The sequence below is a fragment of the Lissotriton helveticus genome, chromosome 1_2, assembly GCF_964261635.1.
Source record: "Lissotriton helveticus chromosome 1_2, aLisHel1.1, whole genome shotgun sequence".
Lineage (NCBI taxonomy): Eukaryota > Metazoa > Chordata > Amphibia > Caudata > Salamandridae > Lissotriton > Lissotriton helveticus.
In genome coordinates, this window is record NC_136058.1 from 309,497,626 (window position 1) to 309,517,531 (window position 19,906).

The following is a 19,906-nucleotide window of genomic DNA, read 5'->3' on the forward strand; positions in this document are numbered from 1 at the left end:
TATGAGAGCATAATTTGGGGAGTGTGGTGGTGTCCCCCTAGCCCGCTCTGATTAATGTTAGCAGAAGTAGATTGATGTGTCAGTGGACACTGTATTAACTGGGCAAGACTAAGGGCTTGTTGTTTTGTGCCACAGGCTACTGCTCATACAAAAGGAGCACACATGCTTAAAATTATGGGGCAGATTTACAAGAACTGGTGCATCCCTGCATATTAGCAGGGATGCACCAGTTAAATTGCGACACATAAAAAAAACGTTGTGCCACCATGGATGCGCTGCATTTAAAATGAGGCGCACCTTGGCACATGGATCAACAGAAGCGTGACGAATCTTTTCGGCGTAAGGGCAATGCATTGCTGGAGTCGTGTTGCAAGTACGATGCAACTCCATCAATGGTTAGGAATACCTATTCTTTTAACATGCTGTGTCACTCCTTACGCCTGCTTCAAGGAGGTGCAAGGCTTTGACGCAGTGGGGTCGTAAAAGTGACTCCATGAAATCTTGTAGATTTCACTGCATCATTTTTCCGAGACTTTCCTGCATGGCAACACTCACCCTGCATACATTATACCTGATGCAGGTATAATGCAGGGGCGGTGGGTGACATTTGAAAGTGGTGGGGCGCAATGTGATTTGCATACAGCACCGTAGCGAGTGCGCGCAGCGTGCGAGACCGAACCCCAAAAGGGGAGTTTGGGGGGGTAACCCCCCCCAAGAAAATTTTGGAAAAAAAGAAGAAAAATCATGCATTTTCAAGCAAATTTGAGAAAGCAGGAAGGTTAATAAAGCAATTGTGGAAGTGCAGTTATTACATTAATAGATGGCATAACATAGGTAGCTGCTTATTCAGTATAACCACAGAGCTTCATACATTCTGTCCTATTACGCTCAGGTGCTGAATTCAGACTATAAGACTTTCATGAAAATCTCAGATCAACAATATTCACACCTAAGGTGGGAGCAAACGAGGCACTCCACACTTTTCTGGCAAAGAAATACATTTTAAATTACTGTAGGACTGGTATATACATCTGGCGAAACTCCACAAATAATACCCTAGTGCTAGTGCGCCTCGCTGCGCTGGCGAGATTGTGATAAGTTAACATAGGTGATCTACTTCATATGTCGTGGCCTTGTCCCAAAAATACAGTCCCCTCGTTGTGCTTGCTTTCCTGCCCCCTGTTCCCTCGTTGTGCTTGCTTTCCTGCCCCCTGTTCCCTCGTTGTGCTTGCTTTCCTGCCCCCTGTTCCCTGTGTGTGGCTCTCTGTGTGTGTGGGGCTATGTGTGTGTGTGGGGCTCTGTGTGTGGGTGGGGGGCTCTGTGTGTGGGGGGGGGCTCTGTGTGTGTGGGGGGCTCTGTGTGTGTGGGAGGCTCTGTGTGTGTGTGGGGCTCTGTGTGTGTGGGGCTCTGTGTGTGTGTGGGGCTCTGTGTGTGTGTGGGGCTCTGTGTGTGTTGGGCTCTGTGTGTGTTGGGCTCTGTGTGTGTGGCTCTGTCTGGCTGTGTGTGTGGCTCTGTCTGGCTGTGTGTGTGGCTCTGTCTGTCTGTGTGTGTGGCTCTGTCTGTCTGTGTGGGTGGCTCTGTGGTTGTGTGGGTGGCTCTGTGTGTGTGTAGGTGGCTCTGTGTGTGTGTAGGTGGCTGTGTAGGTGGCTCTGTGTATGGGTGGGTGGCTGTATGTGGGTGGCCGCTATGTGCAGAAAAACACTTGCGAGTGCAAAATGAGGGTACAGTGTCTGCCCTTAAAGTCCAGTGAGCTCTGCACCGTCTTTCAATCAACACACCCTACCCAACAGCGGTCAATGAACCAATCCAGAGAAGAGTGGGAGCACGGAGGACCACACAAGACACGATGAAAGGCTGACCCAACAGCTGCCGATGGACCACACCAGAGAAAAGAGGGGGGAAAAAGGGCGGTATAAGACTATCAAAAGCCAACCCAACAGTGAACGAGAAGAAACCCCAATAAAGTAATGTGATATGATTAAAAGCCTACTCAGTGACTGCTGATATACAGTGTGGCAGAAAGGAACAAAGATGGCTTTACAGAAGTGTGATAATGACATTCAACTCAATTTTAAAGGGAGTGCTGATAGAGAGAAGGTAGGGGTGAGAGTGAAATGATGTTAATGAAGACAGCTCAGCATCTATCAACATTGCTGGATAATAGAGAGAAGTCAGGGCGACAAAGAGCTGCACTATGTTTCAAACCAACCTTAACTAATACAAGACCGTGCCAGAGAGCAGAGAGTGGGTGACAAAGAGATAAGATAATATTAGTGGCAAAGGTTGTCCAAGGACAGGACCAATGAAGACAGAAGACTGTGAAACAAGGAGGAAGATACGACAAACTACTGAAAACCAAACCTGCAGCTACTAATGGACAAGTCTAGAACAGAAAATGCAACAGAGATTTGGACAGTGCAGAAAAACACGAGATATGATGGGCAGAAACAACAAAATAGAGCCCTGATAGTGTACGAGGCCAACAGAACTACCGCTGGAGGATATTGCTGTAAATCAGGCCAGGAAGGAGGCAACCCTGGACAAAATGTTGCATTGTACAAGTTTACGTCACTAGGCATCAAAGGGTCTTCCTTGAGAAGACAGGCAATGGAAGGGAACTTGGGAGCCTATGGAGAGATTACGTTTGCAGCCTACTTTGAGATTATCGACTACTAGAAACACATGCCCAGAGGCATGCTTCGCCTCACTTAGGCGCTACATAGCTTATACATACCATACAATTCATGCAGTGTTTGATTTTAAATGTAAATGTCAGTCAATTGGCGTGGGACTGAGGTCGAGGCCAGGTGTTTAAAAGGCTTATTACCCCTTCAGAGTAGATTGAAAAGGTATGTTTTTGCAAAGAGTATGGCCTATTAGAAGTGTACGGATGCATGCTGTTTTACCGGATTATAATTAACAAGCGCGGCCGTTTGATTATGCATGCCGAGGGATTTTAGTAAATCAAAATTGACTTACTGCCAGACGCAGGTGTGATTAGTAAATGCGAATTTGAAAACGAGATGTGGGAGTGATGAAACTCGAGTCGAGTGAGTGGCTTTCATTTCGAGAACATATACTCTAAGACGCCCGTGCATTCCTTTGGCCCTTCTCATGAGAATACATTTTCGGGCAGCAGGATCCCAACTCATTAGTTCATCACATTGGCGCGGATTAAAGGGGCCTCTGATGCTGCGCCGTGTAAATGTGCGGTCTGACACCAATCTGATAAGACTGGGCTGATTGTTAAAACAATACCACGACAATCAGCACGAGCCGAGCGCCGCCATTGGTCAGATCCAGTCAGAATGCCGAAGGCGCCTATTTCAATAGACAAGGTCAGAGCAGCAGGGGTAACGAGTTGTATCTTACTTACACGTTTTAAACAATAGCGCCCATGACAATGTATATCAAAGTTTATAACGTAAAAGAACTTAAGAAAAGTGAGCAGATTATTTTAAAGTCAAACGTTCAATTTTAAACACAGTTCATTCACTAAGGACTACGATTCACTTTAGATAATTAGCGCAGAGAACTAAACCAGGGCTATAATTCGGTTTAGATAATTAGCGTAGAATATTAAATCGAGACCCGATAGAGAATTAAACATAAAATCAAAAGCAGAAAACACGCAACTTACAAAAACGAATACAAATCATAGAAATACGCAAGCTACAGAACTGGGTGGGTTTAATAAAAAAAAACTCAGACTTACAGTGATGTCCGAGGTAGTACGGTGGCTGACAAACTATTACTAACCCATACTCAAGGGACAGACTACTCACCCAGACAGGCAGCGACGGAGAACACACCAGGACTGGAACACACTGACACTCCCACGACACCGGGGCCTGCTTGCTTCTCCTCCTGGCTCCTGCCCGGGGGTCGCGCCACTCTGCCCCCGCCCACTCACGCGCGGCATCAAATAATGGATGTTGCACGGTGGGCCAGCCAATCCTGGCGCTGCATGCAGCGCCAGGATTGGCTAGGGTGGCACATGGACTGCTCGCCCTGGGCAGCCATTCAAACCCGGCCCGGCTGAAGCCGTACCTCCAGCCCCTTCTCTATGCCTAAGGGCATCGGCGCATGCCCGGGCAAGTCTCAGCCCGGGGGTATCATGCGCACAGTGCTGGCCTGCTGCAGCTTCTGTCACTCAAGCAGCTGCAGCAGACCAGCAGCCCCACCCCCCACCCCCTCCGACCGCACCATACCATTGAGGCATTGACGTCACGTCACATGATCCCGCGCTGCGCTGTTGAAGAGAATAATATTACGAGAATATTACTGAATTAGTGTAGTGCACGGTGCGTCCAGGGCTTAGTGGGGCTACGCCCCTACGCCCCAATGGACGCACCGCTACTGGTATAATGTGGCGCAGGGCTTTAAAATGTGACGCATTTCCCTAGATGCGTCATGTTGTAAATATGTTGCAACGTGGCGCATTGTTTACGATGCCGCTGTGCCACAGAAGTGACGCAACATGGCGTAAAGTTGTCGCAAGGGGCTTGTAAACCTGCCCCTGATTACTTACTTTGTCCCTCACAGATTTGATACAAATGAAACAGGAACCTTCTAAATTTGATATCAGGTGACAGATACTTACGGTTAGGTAGCTTAGGGCTTCACTTGGATATGGAGACACGGGGCATGCCTGTAGTGGTTCATGCTATCATGTTCCTTAACGGGTGCACAACTTACACTTATTTAAATTAATTGTGTTTAATTTCTGGATGTAGTGGCAATCAATCGAAAACAGGAAAGGACTAAATATGTTTATGAAATTATTGAATAATTTGGTGTGAAATGTTGTTCATGCAGAATGAGACTTTTATGATAAATAATTAAGTTGCATGGGTTTCCACCACTCACTGTGCTTTGTGATTCTAGACCAAGATCAGTCACTATTGGCACAGGGTGAAATGGGTTGATATTTACACAAGATGGATGTATAAGTTGGCCTAATAATTTTTCCAGCCCTGAGGAAGCCAAGGGGTGAATTACCCGCTGACGAAACACGTGTTGGCTGACGGAGAATTCGAACCAAGAAAAGAAAGAATTGGAGAATATACGGATGTCTGGATGACTTATATTACTATTATTTGTACATTATTGTTTGTTATTAGAGGCATTGTTAATTATATAACGTCTTGGATTTAAGGAATCGGGGATGACATCCCTCCTCTTTTAAGCACCGCACAAATTTGCATTTATGTGTAAATATTTGTTTACTGTGATTTGAGCCCTATAATCCCTTATCTTTCCCTTGCTTAAAATTAGTGCAGATAGTTGACAGACATCCATGCCCTGGGCCGCCCATCTCCTCCCCATGCACGCTACATGGCTTCCGTTACCTCTCTGTACACTAGAAAGTGTCGGACGAGGAGTACATTCTCCTCGACCAGATCTGCAAAATCCCATAGCTGTAGATTTGTATACCAATCCACAAGTTCTGTCATACCTCTCTGCTTCCAGTCATGCAATCCAGAACAGTTGCTCTAATGCTGAAACTGTAATAGAGACGAAAGAACTTTCACATAGGAGACCCTCGTCTGCAGTAATTGCAAAGCTCCTGCCCATGTAAATGGAAGGGTATCAAGCAGGAGCTTAGAGTGGTGGTCTTTCGTTCAGCTATGTGGGCTTATGGGTTAGGCCAGCAGAGTAGCACAATGGGGTGCAAATTGGATCCCGGCAGGTACTCCGTTCCATTAGCAGTTCTTCCAGTGGGCTTCCCATTTCAGATGTGAGGCAAGATAGTACAATCCCAGATTAGGGACCATTAGCCTGTCGTTATCGGTAGGAAGTCGTTCTTTGGTCAGCGCAGTTCTACAGCACCCATCTCCCAAATTAGATAAATCGGCAAGCTATCAGTCTTGGCCAGATGGATTTAGGGAGCTGCCTACAACTAAACACCAACAAAACAGAAGTACTCATCATGGGCCCAAACCCCGATGCATGGAACGACACTTGGTGGTCCCCCGTCCTTGGAAGCCCGCCCACCCCCACAGACCACGCACGCAACCTGGAAATCATCCTGGACTCCGAGCTCAAAATGGACCACCAGATCAACTCTGTCTCGTCCTCCTGCTTCCATACCCTCTGCATCCCACATAAGACCTTCAAAGGGATCTACTTGAACACAGAAAGACCGTCACTCACGGCCTGGTCACCAACAGACTCGACTACGGCAACACACTCTATGACGGAATAAACAAAAACCTCACCTGCAAGCTACAGAACATCCAGAACTCCGCCGCAAGACTGGTCCTCGACCTGCCAAGACACTGCCACATCTCCCAGCACCTGCGCGCACTCCACTGGCTCCCCATCGAAGGTAGAGTCACCTTCAAGATGCTCACCCACGCACACAAGGCCCTCCACGACACCAGACCAGCATACCTGAACAACCGACTCAAATTCCACGGACCCCAGAGAACCCTACAATCTGCCCAGCTCTCTTACGCTGTGGTCCCCCGCACCAGAAAGACCAGAACGGGAGGCCACTCCTTCTCCTTCCTCGTGGAGCGAGCCTGGAATGCCCTGCCGCTCCACCTCAGACAGACAACAATGCTCCTCATCTTTGCAAGAAACCTCAAAACCTGGCTCTTCGATAGACCCCCCCCCCCCCTTAATGGACTGGAGCCTGCTACCCCCCCTCCAGCGCCTTGAGAACCTTACGGGTGAGTAGTAGTGCTTAACAAACGCCTGATTGAGGGAGCAATAACTGGGAGTGCTGCAATATACCTTAGAAGGTGTGGGAGGAACATGATCTTGTAGAGCGCAACCCTGCTCATACCAGATGGTGGGAGAGTCAGCCAGAAATGGATGGACTGCCGTAGGGAGATTAGAGCTGTCTTGATATTGCCCTTTAAGATGCCAGCGGTGGTGTGATGGATGTGAATGCCCATGTGTGAAATGTGGCCGGCTCCAAACGAAGTTCATGCCCTACTTCTGGTGGAATTTTTTGTGTTGCCGGGGCATGTATTGCGAACACATTTGACGTATCCCAATTCCTGCTAAGGCCCGATAGGTGACCAAAGTCCTCTAAAGCTTTAAAGGCACCCTCTATGTCAGAGTGTTTGGTTTGGAGAAACAACAAGATGTCATCCACTTAGATGGAGATATAGAGGGGGAGGTCATCCCCCAATATGCCCATATGTATTTTAGGAGAGAAGGCAGAGAAGAAGTCCCTTGTCCAATCAATTTAGAAATTCATGCCTCTACTGACTGTTTCAACCAGTGATAGCCAGATTTACCACTACCAACTTGCCTTTACCTGCAAGTGCTTTATAACCAACGTCACCAATAGCATCCTATTATTGACCTCCATAAACACCTTCTTGTTGTCTTCTGTTAATCACTTTTCTTTCAACATCAAAACAAGAAAAATAACTGGACTTCATTTGGCTCAAAAAGGTTAACTACAGGATGAACACCCCATACTCTTGCTAATGTCACACAAGCAATGAGCCACTGCTGCTTAAACTTCTGACATCAATTAAATAAAATAGTAGTTGTAAGGATAACCTCTAGAGTACTGATATAGCAACATGTCCACTGGCTCAGCTTTGAGTCACTTACCTGAGCAATACAGTTCTTGGCGATTGGGAAGGTGACGTAGAAGATCATTCCTACGTAGAGGTAAGTCAGGCACACCAAGAGGTACCCAATGCTGAGATCGCGTACCTGAAATGTAAGAGGAGAGAGGACAAGAGTTACAAGCAGGACATGTATGCATGTGTTCCGGCACCTGTGCATTGCATTTATTCAGGTGTTTTTGTAGTGGGGTTTGGCTCCTTGGTCTCAGGTGAGCAGTGTAGATTTGTGCTTTGCAGGGTTTGCAGGGTTTACTTTCACGTATGTCACTGATACTCTGCACTCATGGAGACACCATGGGCCCGATTCACAGAATGAACTTAAGACTCAATTCTGAATTTACTACTTTTGGCATTCACAGAATGCACTTACTACTTTTGGCATTCACAGAATGAACTTACTACTTTTGGCATTCACAGAATGAACTTACTACTTTTGGTATTCACAGAAGTTACGATTTTGTCTTAAGTCTGTCTTAAGTTTGTCTTATGTCTGTCTTAAGTCTGTCTTAAGTTTGTCTTAAGACAAACTTAAGACAAAATCCTAACTTCTGTGAATACCAAAAGTAGTAAGTTCATTCTGTGAATGCCAAAAGTAGTAAGTGCATTCTGTGAATAACAAAATAGTAGTAAGTTTAGGATTGAGTCTTAGGTTCATTCTGTGAATCGGGCCCTAGAAGAATAACAGTCAGTTACCTTGTTACAGTATCCCATATTAGGGATCTAGGAGGCAGATTGGGTTATTGTTTCACCAAGTTTCAATAGAGCTCTACTGATAATGCAGTTAGACACCTCAAATTAATGTTCAATATATAGTTATTTGTTTTATTTCACTTCTGAGTCCAATGTTCTCTGTTTAAAATGAATGAGGAGGGGAGCAGAGGCCACATGGGAAGTGAGGGTTAGGAGTTTGGAAGAAAAGAGATTGGACAAATCCTTTGTCGGTTAGCCATAAAACTTACTGCCAGATTTACAAGATTTTGCCTTGCCCTTTTGCCATGCAAAGTGATTCAGGGTGACGCAAAACCTAGAATGAGATTCACCAAGCCACCCAAGACCACCTTGCATGGCCCTGTGAGGCTTGGTAAATCTGAAGTAAAGCAAGGCAGCGCAAATCGCTGCCTTGCGTTACTCTTATTTTATTTACTTTGAAAGTTTTATATAGCGTGAACATGAACACCGAGGGTATCAGAGCGTTTTACAGTTTATACATCAAGAAGAGTACAAGCAAACAGAGCAGCATCATCAAAAACGACAGATTAACAATCTAAAAATTGTCCAAGCATTCTTGTGAGCCCGGGAGCTGGGCCACAAATTGACGTCTCTGGCCCCCGAAACAGATGAAGAGGCCAGACTGAGGCAAAAATGTCTACACCAGGAGCCCTTTCACTTCTTTTTTTGAAGGGGACCATGGTGGAGTTTACCCTGACTTCGGGGGGAAGGTAGTTCCAGATCCTCTGTGCCATACCTGAGAAGGCTCGACTGTAGGTCTATTTTTCTTAACTTTTTGTGGTTTGAGCAAAAGGGTGCTGGCGCTTCTGGAGGCTCTGGAACCACACGAGAGCTCCAGTTTCTGTGCGAGGTACAGCGGGGTCTTGAAGTGTATGGCTTTTGTGTGCCATGCATGCAATTTTTAACTGTATCCAAGCCTCATATGGAAGCCAGTTCAGGGCCAGCAAGTCCGGAGAAATATGGTTGAATCTTTTAGTGCCCGTTATGAGCCTAGCAGCAGAATTGAGGGCAACCCTAAGAGGAGCTGTCTTTAGTCTAGCCAATCCGGAAAGCGTTGCGCTACCATAGTCCAGCTTTGAGATCACTCTGCCCTGGGAAGGCGTTCCCTAGGTGGAGTGTGGCATGGGCGTTCCCATGCATTCAACCATGGATTTTGCGGCATTCCCAGATTTACCAGGACAGCTAAACCTGGGAATGCTTTAAAGTTCTATACCTTCCTAGGGGAAGAGAAATATCTTTATCTATCCTTGCTGTTTCCTCTTTCTAAGTGTGCTGCAGAAGGAAGAGGAAAATGCCTCTGATGATTGTTTTTGTGCAGGAAAAGGTACATCCTGTATACAAAGCAGGCACACTGGCACCACTGCACAAGGGAGCCTGCGTTGGTACAAGGCAGCACAATGTCCACCAGCACAAGGAGAGGACAGACATGTCCTATGTAATGTTAAATATGGTGCATTCCTGTCCCCTCCCTTTCACACAGCGCAGCAAGGCCTCTTGCTGCGTTGCGTTGTGTGAAAGTATGATAAATCTAGCTGTTGAGGTTGCAGCTTTATCACATGGCTCCTCCCCCAAGACAACATTGGTCACCACAATCTTGCCACTCCACCACTACCATTCTCCGCCACCTCTCCAAATTCAGAGTTACAGAAAATAATTTGGAAAGTACTCTCATGGAACACAGTTGGGGGCTTTTTATTGATACCTTTGGCATCTGCATCTTTCTAGAGACACTTTTTCACTGTAGGAGTGTCACTTTTTTTACGTTCCAGTGGAGCAATGTGCCACAGCATATTTACAAGGCCAGATAAAGCCACTTTATGTGGCTTTTCATGGCCTTGTAAATATGTGCCACTTTCTCGCAGAACACTGCGTGAAAGGGGCATTCGATGGGTGTTGCTGTGGGTGTTCCCACGGAACACCCATGGAATCTGAAGCATTCCCAGATTTACGAGGAATAGTAAACCTGGGTACGTGTCAGAATCTAATGCCACCCTTGGGTGGCATAAGGGAGGCGCAACGAAGAGAAATGTTCTCAGTTCTCTTCATTTTTTCCTTTTTCTATGTGTGCTGCATTCTACAGTACACATAGAAAGAGAAAATCGCCTGAATGGATTGATTTTGTGCAGGAAGGTACCCCTTCCTGCACAAAATCACTCTGGCCCACAATGCAGTCACCCTTGCACCATGATGCAAGGGTGACTGCGTTGGCGTATAGCAGCCCATTGTGCACCAGCGCAGGGGAAAAGGGCAGGAATGCACCGTATCCTATAGATATGGCGCATTCCTGCCCTTTTCTTTTGATGTAGGGCAGCGCAGCAAGATTCCTTGCAGCGCTGCCCTGCACCAAAACCTAATGAATGAGGCCCATGGTGTGTGGAGCCAGTACACAGGTCAGGGTTTACCATCCATTCTTGCCCCGCCTCTTTAGGTGGTAAGGGTAGGCCTGCTGGAGGCTTAATTATGTGGATATAAAATGTGCTAGCCCTCCATGTTACAAGGCTTGATATAAATTATGGGGCTGGTTCTTCTTGGTACATTTCTAATGTTTACAACAGGCCCAGTGAGTTACACAAAATATCTAAAACTTTGTGTATTTTAGAAAAAGCCTTAGAATCCCTTTTATACAAAGATAGGGTAATTATTGCTGGTGACATCAATGTTACTTTCAAACCCTGTGGCCCTGAGCCTCTAAAACTAATGAAAAAGATGCAGCTTGGGGTGTTCCCCAGCTAGATCTGGGCCCTGCTACAAGATGTTCTCCCACTGCTGATCAATTGACTCTTCACTTTGGCCTCGGGGCTTGTAATGGGTACACAGACAAAATATCGATTTTTAAATATCGATATGCAAAAATATCGAAGTTTAAATATCGATATACAAAAATATCGAAGGTAAGTAATATCGACAGTCTAAATATCGATATTGGCATGATATCAGTAATATCGAAGTTGTAAATATCGATGTTAATAATATCGAAATTAATAACTTTGATGTTACTAATATCAATTTTTAAATAAATTTAGTGTATATTATATTGTATTTATTATGTTTTATTATTTATTTTTAATGTTATTTTATTAAATATTGTCTTTTACTACTGTAGCGGGTTGTGGGTTTATAGGGGAATAGGGTGGGAAGTAATTTAATTATGTTAAATTAATTATTAATTAGTAGGAATTATTAATTAATTAATTGAGAATTAATTTTTAATTATTTTTAATTAATTTATTAATAGATAAATATGTTCTGTAGCGGGTTATGGGTTTATAGGGGAATAGGGTGGGAAGTAATTTAATAATAATTAATTAATTGATATATGTTTGTACATATTTTAATTAATAATTAATTGGTAATTAATTTCTATTCATTAGTTAATTAATTATTATAATTTTTTACATATTTATAATTATTAATTAGTTGGTAATTAATTATTATTAATTATTTAATTACATTAATTATAGTAATTTTTTTATATATAATTTATTGTTATTCTTAATTAATTAATTGTGCAAAATAATATTAATTATTAAATTAAATTAATTACAGCAAATGTGCTAATATATTTACTTTATTGTTATTGTTAATTAATAATTAATTGGTAATTAAATAATATTAATTAATTTTGGGTACAGGGGTATTTTTAGGGTTCAGGGTCAGTTTTCAGTTCATGGGTACAGGGGTATTTTTAGGGTTCAGGGTCAGTTTTCAGTTCATGGGTAAAGGGGTATTTTTAGGGTTCAGGGTCAGTTTTCAGTTTTTGGGTAAAGGGGTATTTTTAGGGTTCAGGGTCAGTTTTCAGTTTTTGGGTAAAGGGGTATTTTTAGGGTTCTGGGTCAGTTTTCAGTTCATGGGTAAAGGGGTATTTTTAGGGGTCAGGGTCAGTTTTCAGTTTTTGGGTAAAGGTGTATTTTTAGGGTTTAGGGTCAGTTTTCAGGTTTTGGGTAAAGGGGTATTTTTAGGGTTCAGGGTCAGTTTTCAGTTTTTGGGTAAAGGGGTATTTTTAGGGTTATGGGTCAGTTTTCAGTTCATGGGTAAAGGGGTATTTTTAGGGTTCAGGGTCAGTTTTCAGTTTTTGGGTAAAGGGGTATTTTTAGGGTTCAGGGTCAGTTTTCAGTTCATGGGTGAAGGGGTATTTTTAGGGTTCAGGGTCAGTTTTGGGTTTTTGGGTAAAGGGGTATTTTTAGGGTTCAGGGTCAGTTTTGGGGTTTTGGGGTACAGTCGTACAGGGTAAAAATAAAATAAATTTAAATTAAATCAATTAAATGAAATTAAAAAATATAAAATTACATTAAATTATTACGTTTTTAATTTATTTTAAATGTATATGTATTAGTTTTAATTTTTTAATTATGTTTTAATATTTTTATTTAATATTTGTAACATTATATGTATTTTATAATTATTTTTACATTATTATTAATACATTTAAAAAAACGATATTTTTAATTTCGATATTTTTGTACTACGATATTATTTTTTCGATATTTTTGTACTTACCTTGTTAGGGATAGGATTCCTATATTTTTGACTTCGATATTTTTGTTCCGATATTTTTGTATTTCGATATTTTTGATTTCGATATTTTGTCAGACATTCCTTGTAATGGTAGGTTCCGTTTGGACCTCAGTGGTGCCCATACTTTTAAGCGTGGATCACAAAAGAGCTGCATTAATTATATATTCCTGTCCCTTTCGATTTGGCTATCCCTCATAGACATGATAGATGTTGAGGGTCATGACAGCAACCACAATGCTCTCATCTTTCTCTAAGCTAGTTCAAATATATTGCTCACCAGTGTGCATCGCCGAATTCTGGGGCTGCCCTGTCAAATAACAAGCAGGCCTTAAAATGAGAGGTTGAGGGGGAGCTTGGCCAAGATGGCGGCAGAGTAGCAGCCATCTCATGGAGCTCTGCTGAACAGGGCCGAAAAGCAGCGGCTCCAGTGGCAATCCTGGGCTGCTGGTGACCTGCGGAGGAGGTGGTACTGACATGGACTACGGGAATGCCTGATGGTCCGAGTGATGCATGAGCCTGTCTCCCACTTTTTGTTCTTTGTGCTGTCTGTCATGTTTAAATGGACTGGATTTATGTCATGTTATGTTATGAGCATTTGTAGAGTGCGCTTATTGCCCGAGGGGTATCCTGGCAGTGGAGTACGTGAGTAGACTAATTGAGCTCCTATTTGAATAGCCAGGTCTTCAATTTCTTGTGGAATTCGAGATGGGTTGAGGAGGTCCTGATGTAGTGTGGAAGGTCGTTCCAGGATTTGGTGGCAATGTAGGAAAAGAGCGTCCTCCTGACTTGCTCCTGTCGATGTGGGGTATTTGCGCAAGGAGGAGTGAGGCTGAGTGAAGTTGTCTGGTGGGTTGGTGGAAGTTGAGGCAGCGGTTGGAGAAGGCAGGTCCAACGCTGTGAATGTATGTATATGTGAGCAGTTTGAAATGGCATAGCATCTGGATTGGTAGCCAGTTTAGCTCTCTGAGGTGGGGCGTGATGTGTGCCTTGAGGGGATATTGAGGAAGAGTCTGGCAGTGGGGTTTTGGGTGGTCTGGAGTCTTTGTAAAAGTTGATTTGCGATACCGGCATACAGTGGGTTGCCGTAGTCCAGTCTGCTGCTGATGAGGGTGTGGGTGACCATGCATCTGGTGTTGGTGGGGAGCCAGTAGAACATTTTGTGGAGCATGAGTAGGATGAAGAAGAAGGATGTGACGGAGTTCACTTGTTTGCCCATTGGGAGCCTGTCATCCATGAAATACCTAGGTTATTGGCACGGTCAGTGGGGGTGGACATGGGTACCAGGTCTTTTTGGCCACCAGAAGAAGTCTCATGAAGAGCTCTTGTTGCCGAAGATCAGGCCATCAGTTCTAGTTTATCCCCATTTGAGTAAGGACTGTGATGAGAGAGAATAGTAGAGTGCAAATAAGATCATAAGTAAGTAATCAGGACTTGCATGTTCCCCCTGCATTGAGGAGCTGCATTGTTAGAACCCAAGGAAAGGAATGTCATATAAACATACATGTTAACAAATGCCTTGTAGAGATTACCCAGAAAGAGCTCACCTCTATGTAGGATAAAGAAATCAAAAGTCCCAGATATGACTAGTGATTTCATGGAAGACCATGAATTGAAACCTATACATTGGTGGATTTTAAATAACCCTGGCCCACCCATCAAAAGAGTCAAATGCAAATGCTTGATGAAAGGGTTTCAATGGTTTTGCATTTGACTCGTGAGGGACACCTAGTAACGACTAGTGGAACTGCAGCTTGATGTAAGAATAATTTCAATGCTTTGCATTTGACTCGTGAGGGACATCTAGTAATGACTAGGTGAACTGCAGCTCTTTGTAGAATTATTTTGACATTGGATACTATAATATTCACTGCTAATCTCGTCCCATAATGCTTTGCAAGGCCTTTGGTTGGGATTGTTTTTTTGCCAGTGCTTGGAGTGGTCCTAAGAGGATGGGACCACCACTGAAGTTCAACAAAATGTGCTTTTTATTTATGCTCTTAAGGTGCAAGGCATCTGCTTGATCCTCCCCCTAGGTTAGGGGGGGACCCCAAAATCATCAGTTCTTTCATTGCCTAATATTTCCATTGTTAATGTTCACTTTTGTGAATTAGTTAAATTTTTTTGATCATGTACCATTGCATTTTTAAATCAGCTGTAGTTGCTGTATATTTGGCTGTTCTGGTAGTGTAGGATAATGCCCACGTTTGTGTTAGAAATCTAGACCAATACCACATGTAAAAGCAGATGAATAATATTATGTTCTAATTAAAGAAGGTTTACATACACTCATATGCATTATTGAATAAAGCTTTAGAACCTGGTTAAAAGAAAGATATACTGAGATGGACATTTGGGTAGGTAAGTAGAGGTGTCGTAGACGACGAGGCATCGTTGGCTGGGCTCCTCAAAGTCAGGGGGCGATGGGTGCATTTAGACTTCGAAACCTCTTTACTGGAGCCGGTCGCGGTCAGGTGGAACCTTTGTGATGAGGCTGCAGGCATATTCCTGGAGTCCAGGAGAAGTTAGCTCTTGATGATTTCGAGGTCTGGAACGCTGGGGAGGTTTCACTGGACAGGTGAGCCACTCATACTTGGACTGTCGGCGTCAGGTGCAGAGTGGGCAGGTTTGAGGTTCCAGCTGGATCAGGTGTGCTTGGAGTTGTTTTCCTATAGACAGGGCAGCTGTTCTCGGGAGATCTGGGGGCATATTATCAAGAAAGGGCGTTACATTATCACCCCTTTTATCGGCAGGAAACTGCCGATAAAGCGGCGATAATGTGCTTGATAATATGCTCTATGAATTCCAATCGAAGCATGGGCTTCGATTGGAATTCATAGAGCATATTATCAAGCACATTATCGCCGCTTTATCGGCAGGTTCCTGCCGATAAAAGCGGCGATAAAGTAACCCCCTTTCTTGATAATATGCACCTGGTCTTTGTGGAAGAGCAGACGGTCTTCCCCGGGTTTCTGAAAGTCGCTGTCTTCAGGACAGGCGTTGTCTTCTTTGTAGGGTCTTTAAATGGGAGACATGCTTTAAATGGGAGACAGGCTGGTAGGGTTGGGCTGGGTATAAATCAGTAGCCATCTTCAGGCTTGGCTGCACGGTGTCTTCTTCGTAGTCCTTCTTCTTAGGTCATAGGAAACTGAGGATCAAGGTGAAGGGGTACCCCAAAATACTGAATTCAGGGGCCTTCTAGGCACTGCCAGGGAGTAGCCAATGGGATACTTACCTTTAGGGTGACTACACCCTTTTTATGTCCCCTCCATTTGGGGAGCGGGTATCCCCTAATCTTATTTGCTAAAATCCTTCCATTCAGCATGGAGGATTTTCCAAGGAGGGGGTAATTTCAGTTCAGGACACCTTAAGGGTAGTCCTGGCTCAGAGGGGACTCACCTCTACACACTACTAATTTTACCACTGACCTTGCCGCCAAAAGTGGAGTTTGGTCAGAGGGACGGGTATCTACACTAGCTGGAGAGGCCCAGGCTAGCATAAAAAAGGTCAGGAAGCATTTAAGGCTTACCACTATGAATACTGTTACTGCTTAGGGATAACCGAGAAGCACCTCCACCCCAAGCAGGCCTTTTTCCTGATCCACGAGGGCTGGGCGTAGTTCGCGAAGTAGTGCTACACGTAGCTCCGTGAGGCGCACTTCGCGAGCTACGCGTAGCACTACGTGAACTGCGTAGTATCCTGTTCGCACTGTGCAAGATGCCATTTCAATGATTGCACAGTACGGACAAGCATCCGGCACTGTGCAATTATTGAAAACGGCATCTTGCACAGTGCGAGCTGTAGTTTTCTGCCGCTTGAGTAGATTTTTACTCGAGCGGCAGCTGTCTCAATGCGGACTGGTAGTTTCTCATTGCGAGCGGTCGCGAGCATACGTGACCACTTGCAATGAGAAACCTGACCTCCTCGCGTTGAGAAACTTGCCGGGAGGTTTATTTTCCACGCTCGCGATCGGCAACTTGATGTTGCTGATTGTGAACAAGAAGAAAGTCTCGCCGGGATGTCATTTTGCTTGCTGGCGGTCGCCAGCTTGACGTTGAGGACCGCGAGCAAGCAAAAAATTACCTCTGCACTACGCTATGCGTGTTTGCACTGTGCTGCGTGCAGTCCGCGTAGTGCGAAGTAGCGGAAAACTTCCCAAACTATGCGAGCGTAGCGTAGTGCTTTGCCCAGGGTTACTCAAGTGCTGCCATGTCAGAAGGTCAGAAACATGTCTGACCAGTCAGCTGTACACTAGGGAGTTGGTCGTTTTTCAGGTTATTGTAGAAGTGCATGTTACAATAAATCCAACACTGGCATCAGTGTGGGCTTATTGTGCTAAGACATTTGATACCAAACTTCTTAGCATTCAGTAAAACCATCATGGAGCATTGGAGCTCGTAATGACAAACTCCCAGCCCATGTACTCGATATGGCTTCACTGCACTTACAATGTCTAAAAATAGACTTAGATGCTGTAGGGGCATATGGCTCATGCAGCTATGCCCTCACCTGTGGTATAGTGCACCCTGCCTTAGGGCTGTGAGGCCTGCTAGAGGGGTGGCTTACCTATGCCACAGGCAGTGTTAGTGGGCATGGCACACAGGGATGTTTATCATGTCGACTCTTAAGATGTGTCTGCACCAAACACACAATCTGCTATGGCAGTGTTTATGTGTTAGGTGAGGAGTCTCTGAGGGTGACATAATACATGTTACAGTCCATAGAGATCCTGTCTGGTCACAAGGCTCTTGGTACCACAGGTACCTGTGCCAATTGTGGAAACAAGGTACAATTTTGGCAAAGAACACAGGCAGTGGGAACCTGTTAGTCAGGGACCAAGTGCACCCCCAGTCATCAGATATCAGACAAAAAGTGAGTGGTAACCATGCAAAAAGGGTAACTTTCGTGCAGGGGATACTGCCACAGAAACCCGGCGGCATATTACCAAGGGTGGTGATAGGCAATTATCGCAGGTTTAGCGGCGGTTTTCTGCGGCTAAGCTGCGATAGTTCTATCGCTCTATTAGCAAGCTGTCGCTAACTGATGTTAGCGACAGCTTTTAGGCGATAGTGAGCGGTTTGGGGCCCGCTTTGCATTTCAGCGATATTTATCGCTAATGACATGCAAAGTGGGTGTACCCAACCTGTTAGCGACTGAAAGCAGTCGCTAACGTCGCTAACGCCTATTAGCAAGGCAGGACTAGCGATGGAAATATTCCGGCTATCGCCAAAAACCCATGCCTGCTCAGACCATATAGCCATGTCTGAACTGGGGTGGCTGAGTGAACTAAAGAATGGTGATGGATTAAACCCAGATCAGTTGACTGGGGGTGAGTGTTTGATTTGTTGAAATGCTCCGTCCATCATCCCCTTTTGTATCGCTTTGTTCGCCCTAAGTGTGGCAGGGTATGCTCAGACGTGAGTCCCTTGTTCACTTGGCCACTGGATTCAAGATAGCCTGGCTGATGAGGATTATGAATCTGAAACCGGTCCCAGGATGCTTGTTTCCGGTCCAGGGAAGACATGGCTTGGCAGTTCGGGCTGGACTGTTCCCATAAGGCACAGGGTCAGACTGATTTGCATATAGCCATGTCTGAACTGGGGTGGCTGAGTGAACTAAAGAATGGTGATGGATTAAACCCAGATCAGTTGACTGGGATGAGTGTTTGATTTGTTGAAACGCTCCGTCCATCATCCCCTTTTGTATCGCTTTGTTCGCCCTAAGTGTGGCAGGGTATGCTCAGACGTGAGTCCCTTGTTCACTTGGCCACTGGATTCAAGATAGCCTGGCTGATGAGGATTATGAATCCGAAACTGGTCCCAGGATGCTTGTTTCCGGTCCAGGGAAGACATGGCTTGGCAGTTTGGGCTGGACTGTTCCCATAAGGCACAGGGTCAGACTGATTTGCATATAGCCATGTCTAAACTGGGGTGGCTGAGTGAACTAAAGAATGGTGATGGATTAAACCCAGATCAGTTGATTGGGGGTGAGTGTTTGATTTGTTGAAACGCTCCGTCCATCATCCTCTTTTGTATCGCTTTGTTCAGACCAGTTCTTAGCCATGTTATCCAATGGGAGGTGGATAACATGGCTAAGAGCATTTCGTCGCTAATGCGTGAATATCGCTGTATTCTAAGCGATATTCACGCATTTCGCTGCTATCGCTGGATTTTTTAGCACAATGGAGAAAAACATTGCTAATAGCATGTTTTCTCCGCTAACATATCCAGCAATAGGCAGCAATAAAAAAATCGTCGCTAAGCCTATTTAGCGATAAATATCGCTACTTGTTAGTAATATGCCCCCAGTTTCCTAAGACATATTGTGCCCGATTCACAGAAAGAACTTAAGACTCAATCCTAAACTTACTACTATTTTGGTATTCACAGAATGCACTTACTACTTTTGGCATTCACAGAATGCACTTACTACTTTTGGTATTCACAGAATGAACTTACTACTTTTGGTATTCACAGAAGTTAGGATTTTGTCTTAAGTTTGTCTTAAGTCTGTCTTAAGTCTGTCTTAAGACAAACTTAAGACAAAATCCTAACTTCTGTGAATACCAAAAGTCCCTGCATTGTGAAACTGATGGCGCACGGCCTTTCCAATTTTGGCGTAACACCACGCTCCACCAGTTTCTATTAAATATACCCTTAACTGTCCAATTTACTTTCTTGGGCATCTTCGTGGAGGTGAGTTCTGTGAGGGGTGTTACAATGGATCCATACCCCTTCCCAAACCTCCTGTAATACCCTGTCATGCCAAGGAATGCCCTGACTTGGATCTGGGGTGTTGGAGCTTCCCAGTCCAGAATTGTCTGGATCTTTGGTTATAAGGGTTACACTTGGCCTCCACCTACAAGGTGGCCCAAGTATACAACAGTACCCCACCCTATCTAGCATTTTGATATCTTGATAGTTAGACCTGAGGATAGCAGGGCCTGTAAAACTTTCCCCAGGTGGACCAGGTGATCCTGCCTGGAGGAGCTAAAAACAGCAATATCATCAAGATATGCTGTACTAAAGGCCTCCAACCTAGAAAGCACTTGATTTACCAACCATTGGAAG

The 19,906-nt window shown here is 44.6% G+C and overlaps 1 protein-coding gene across 1 annotated transcript in view; it reads right to left on the bottom strand.

Annotated features, from left to right (window-relative positions):
- LOC144803510 (neutral amino acid transporter 9-like) overlaps positions 1–19,906 on the bottom strand; it is a 278,514-nt gene that overhangs the window by 86,449 nt on the left and 172,159 nt on the right. The window contains exon 6 of the mRNA XM_078671868.1: positions 7,579–7,683. Within this exon, the coding sequence (XP_078527994.1) occupies positions 7,579–7,683 (105 nt within the window). The remainder of the gene's footprint in view (positions 1–7,578; positions 7,684–19,906) is intronic.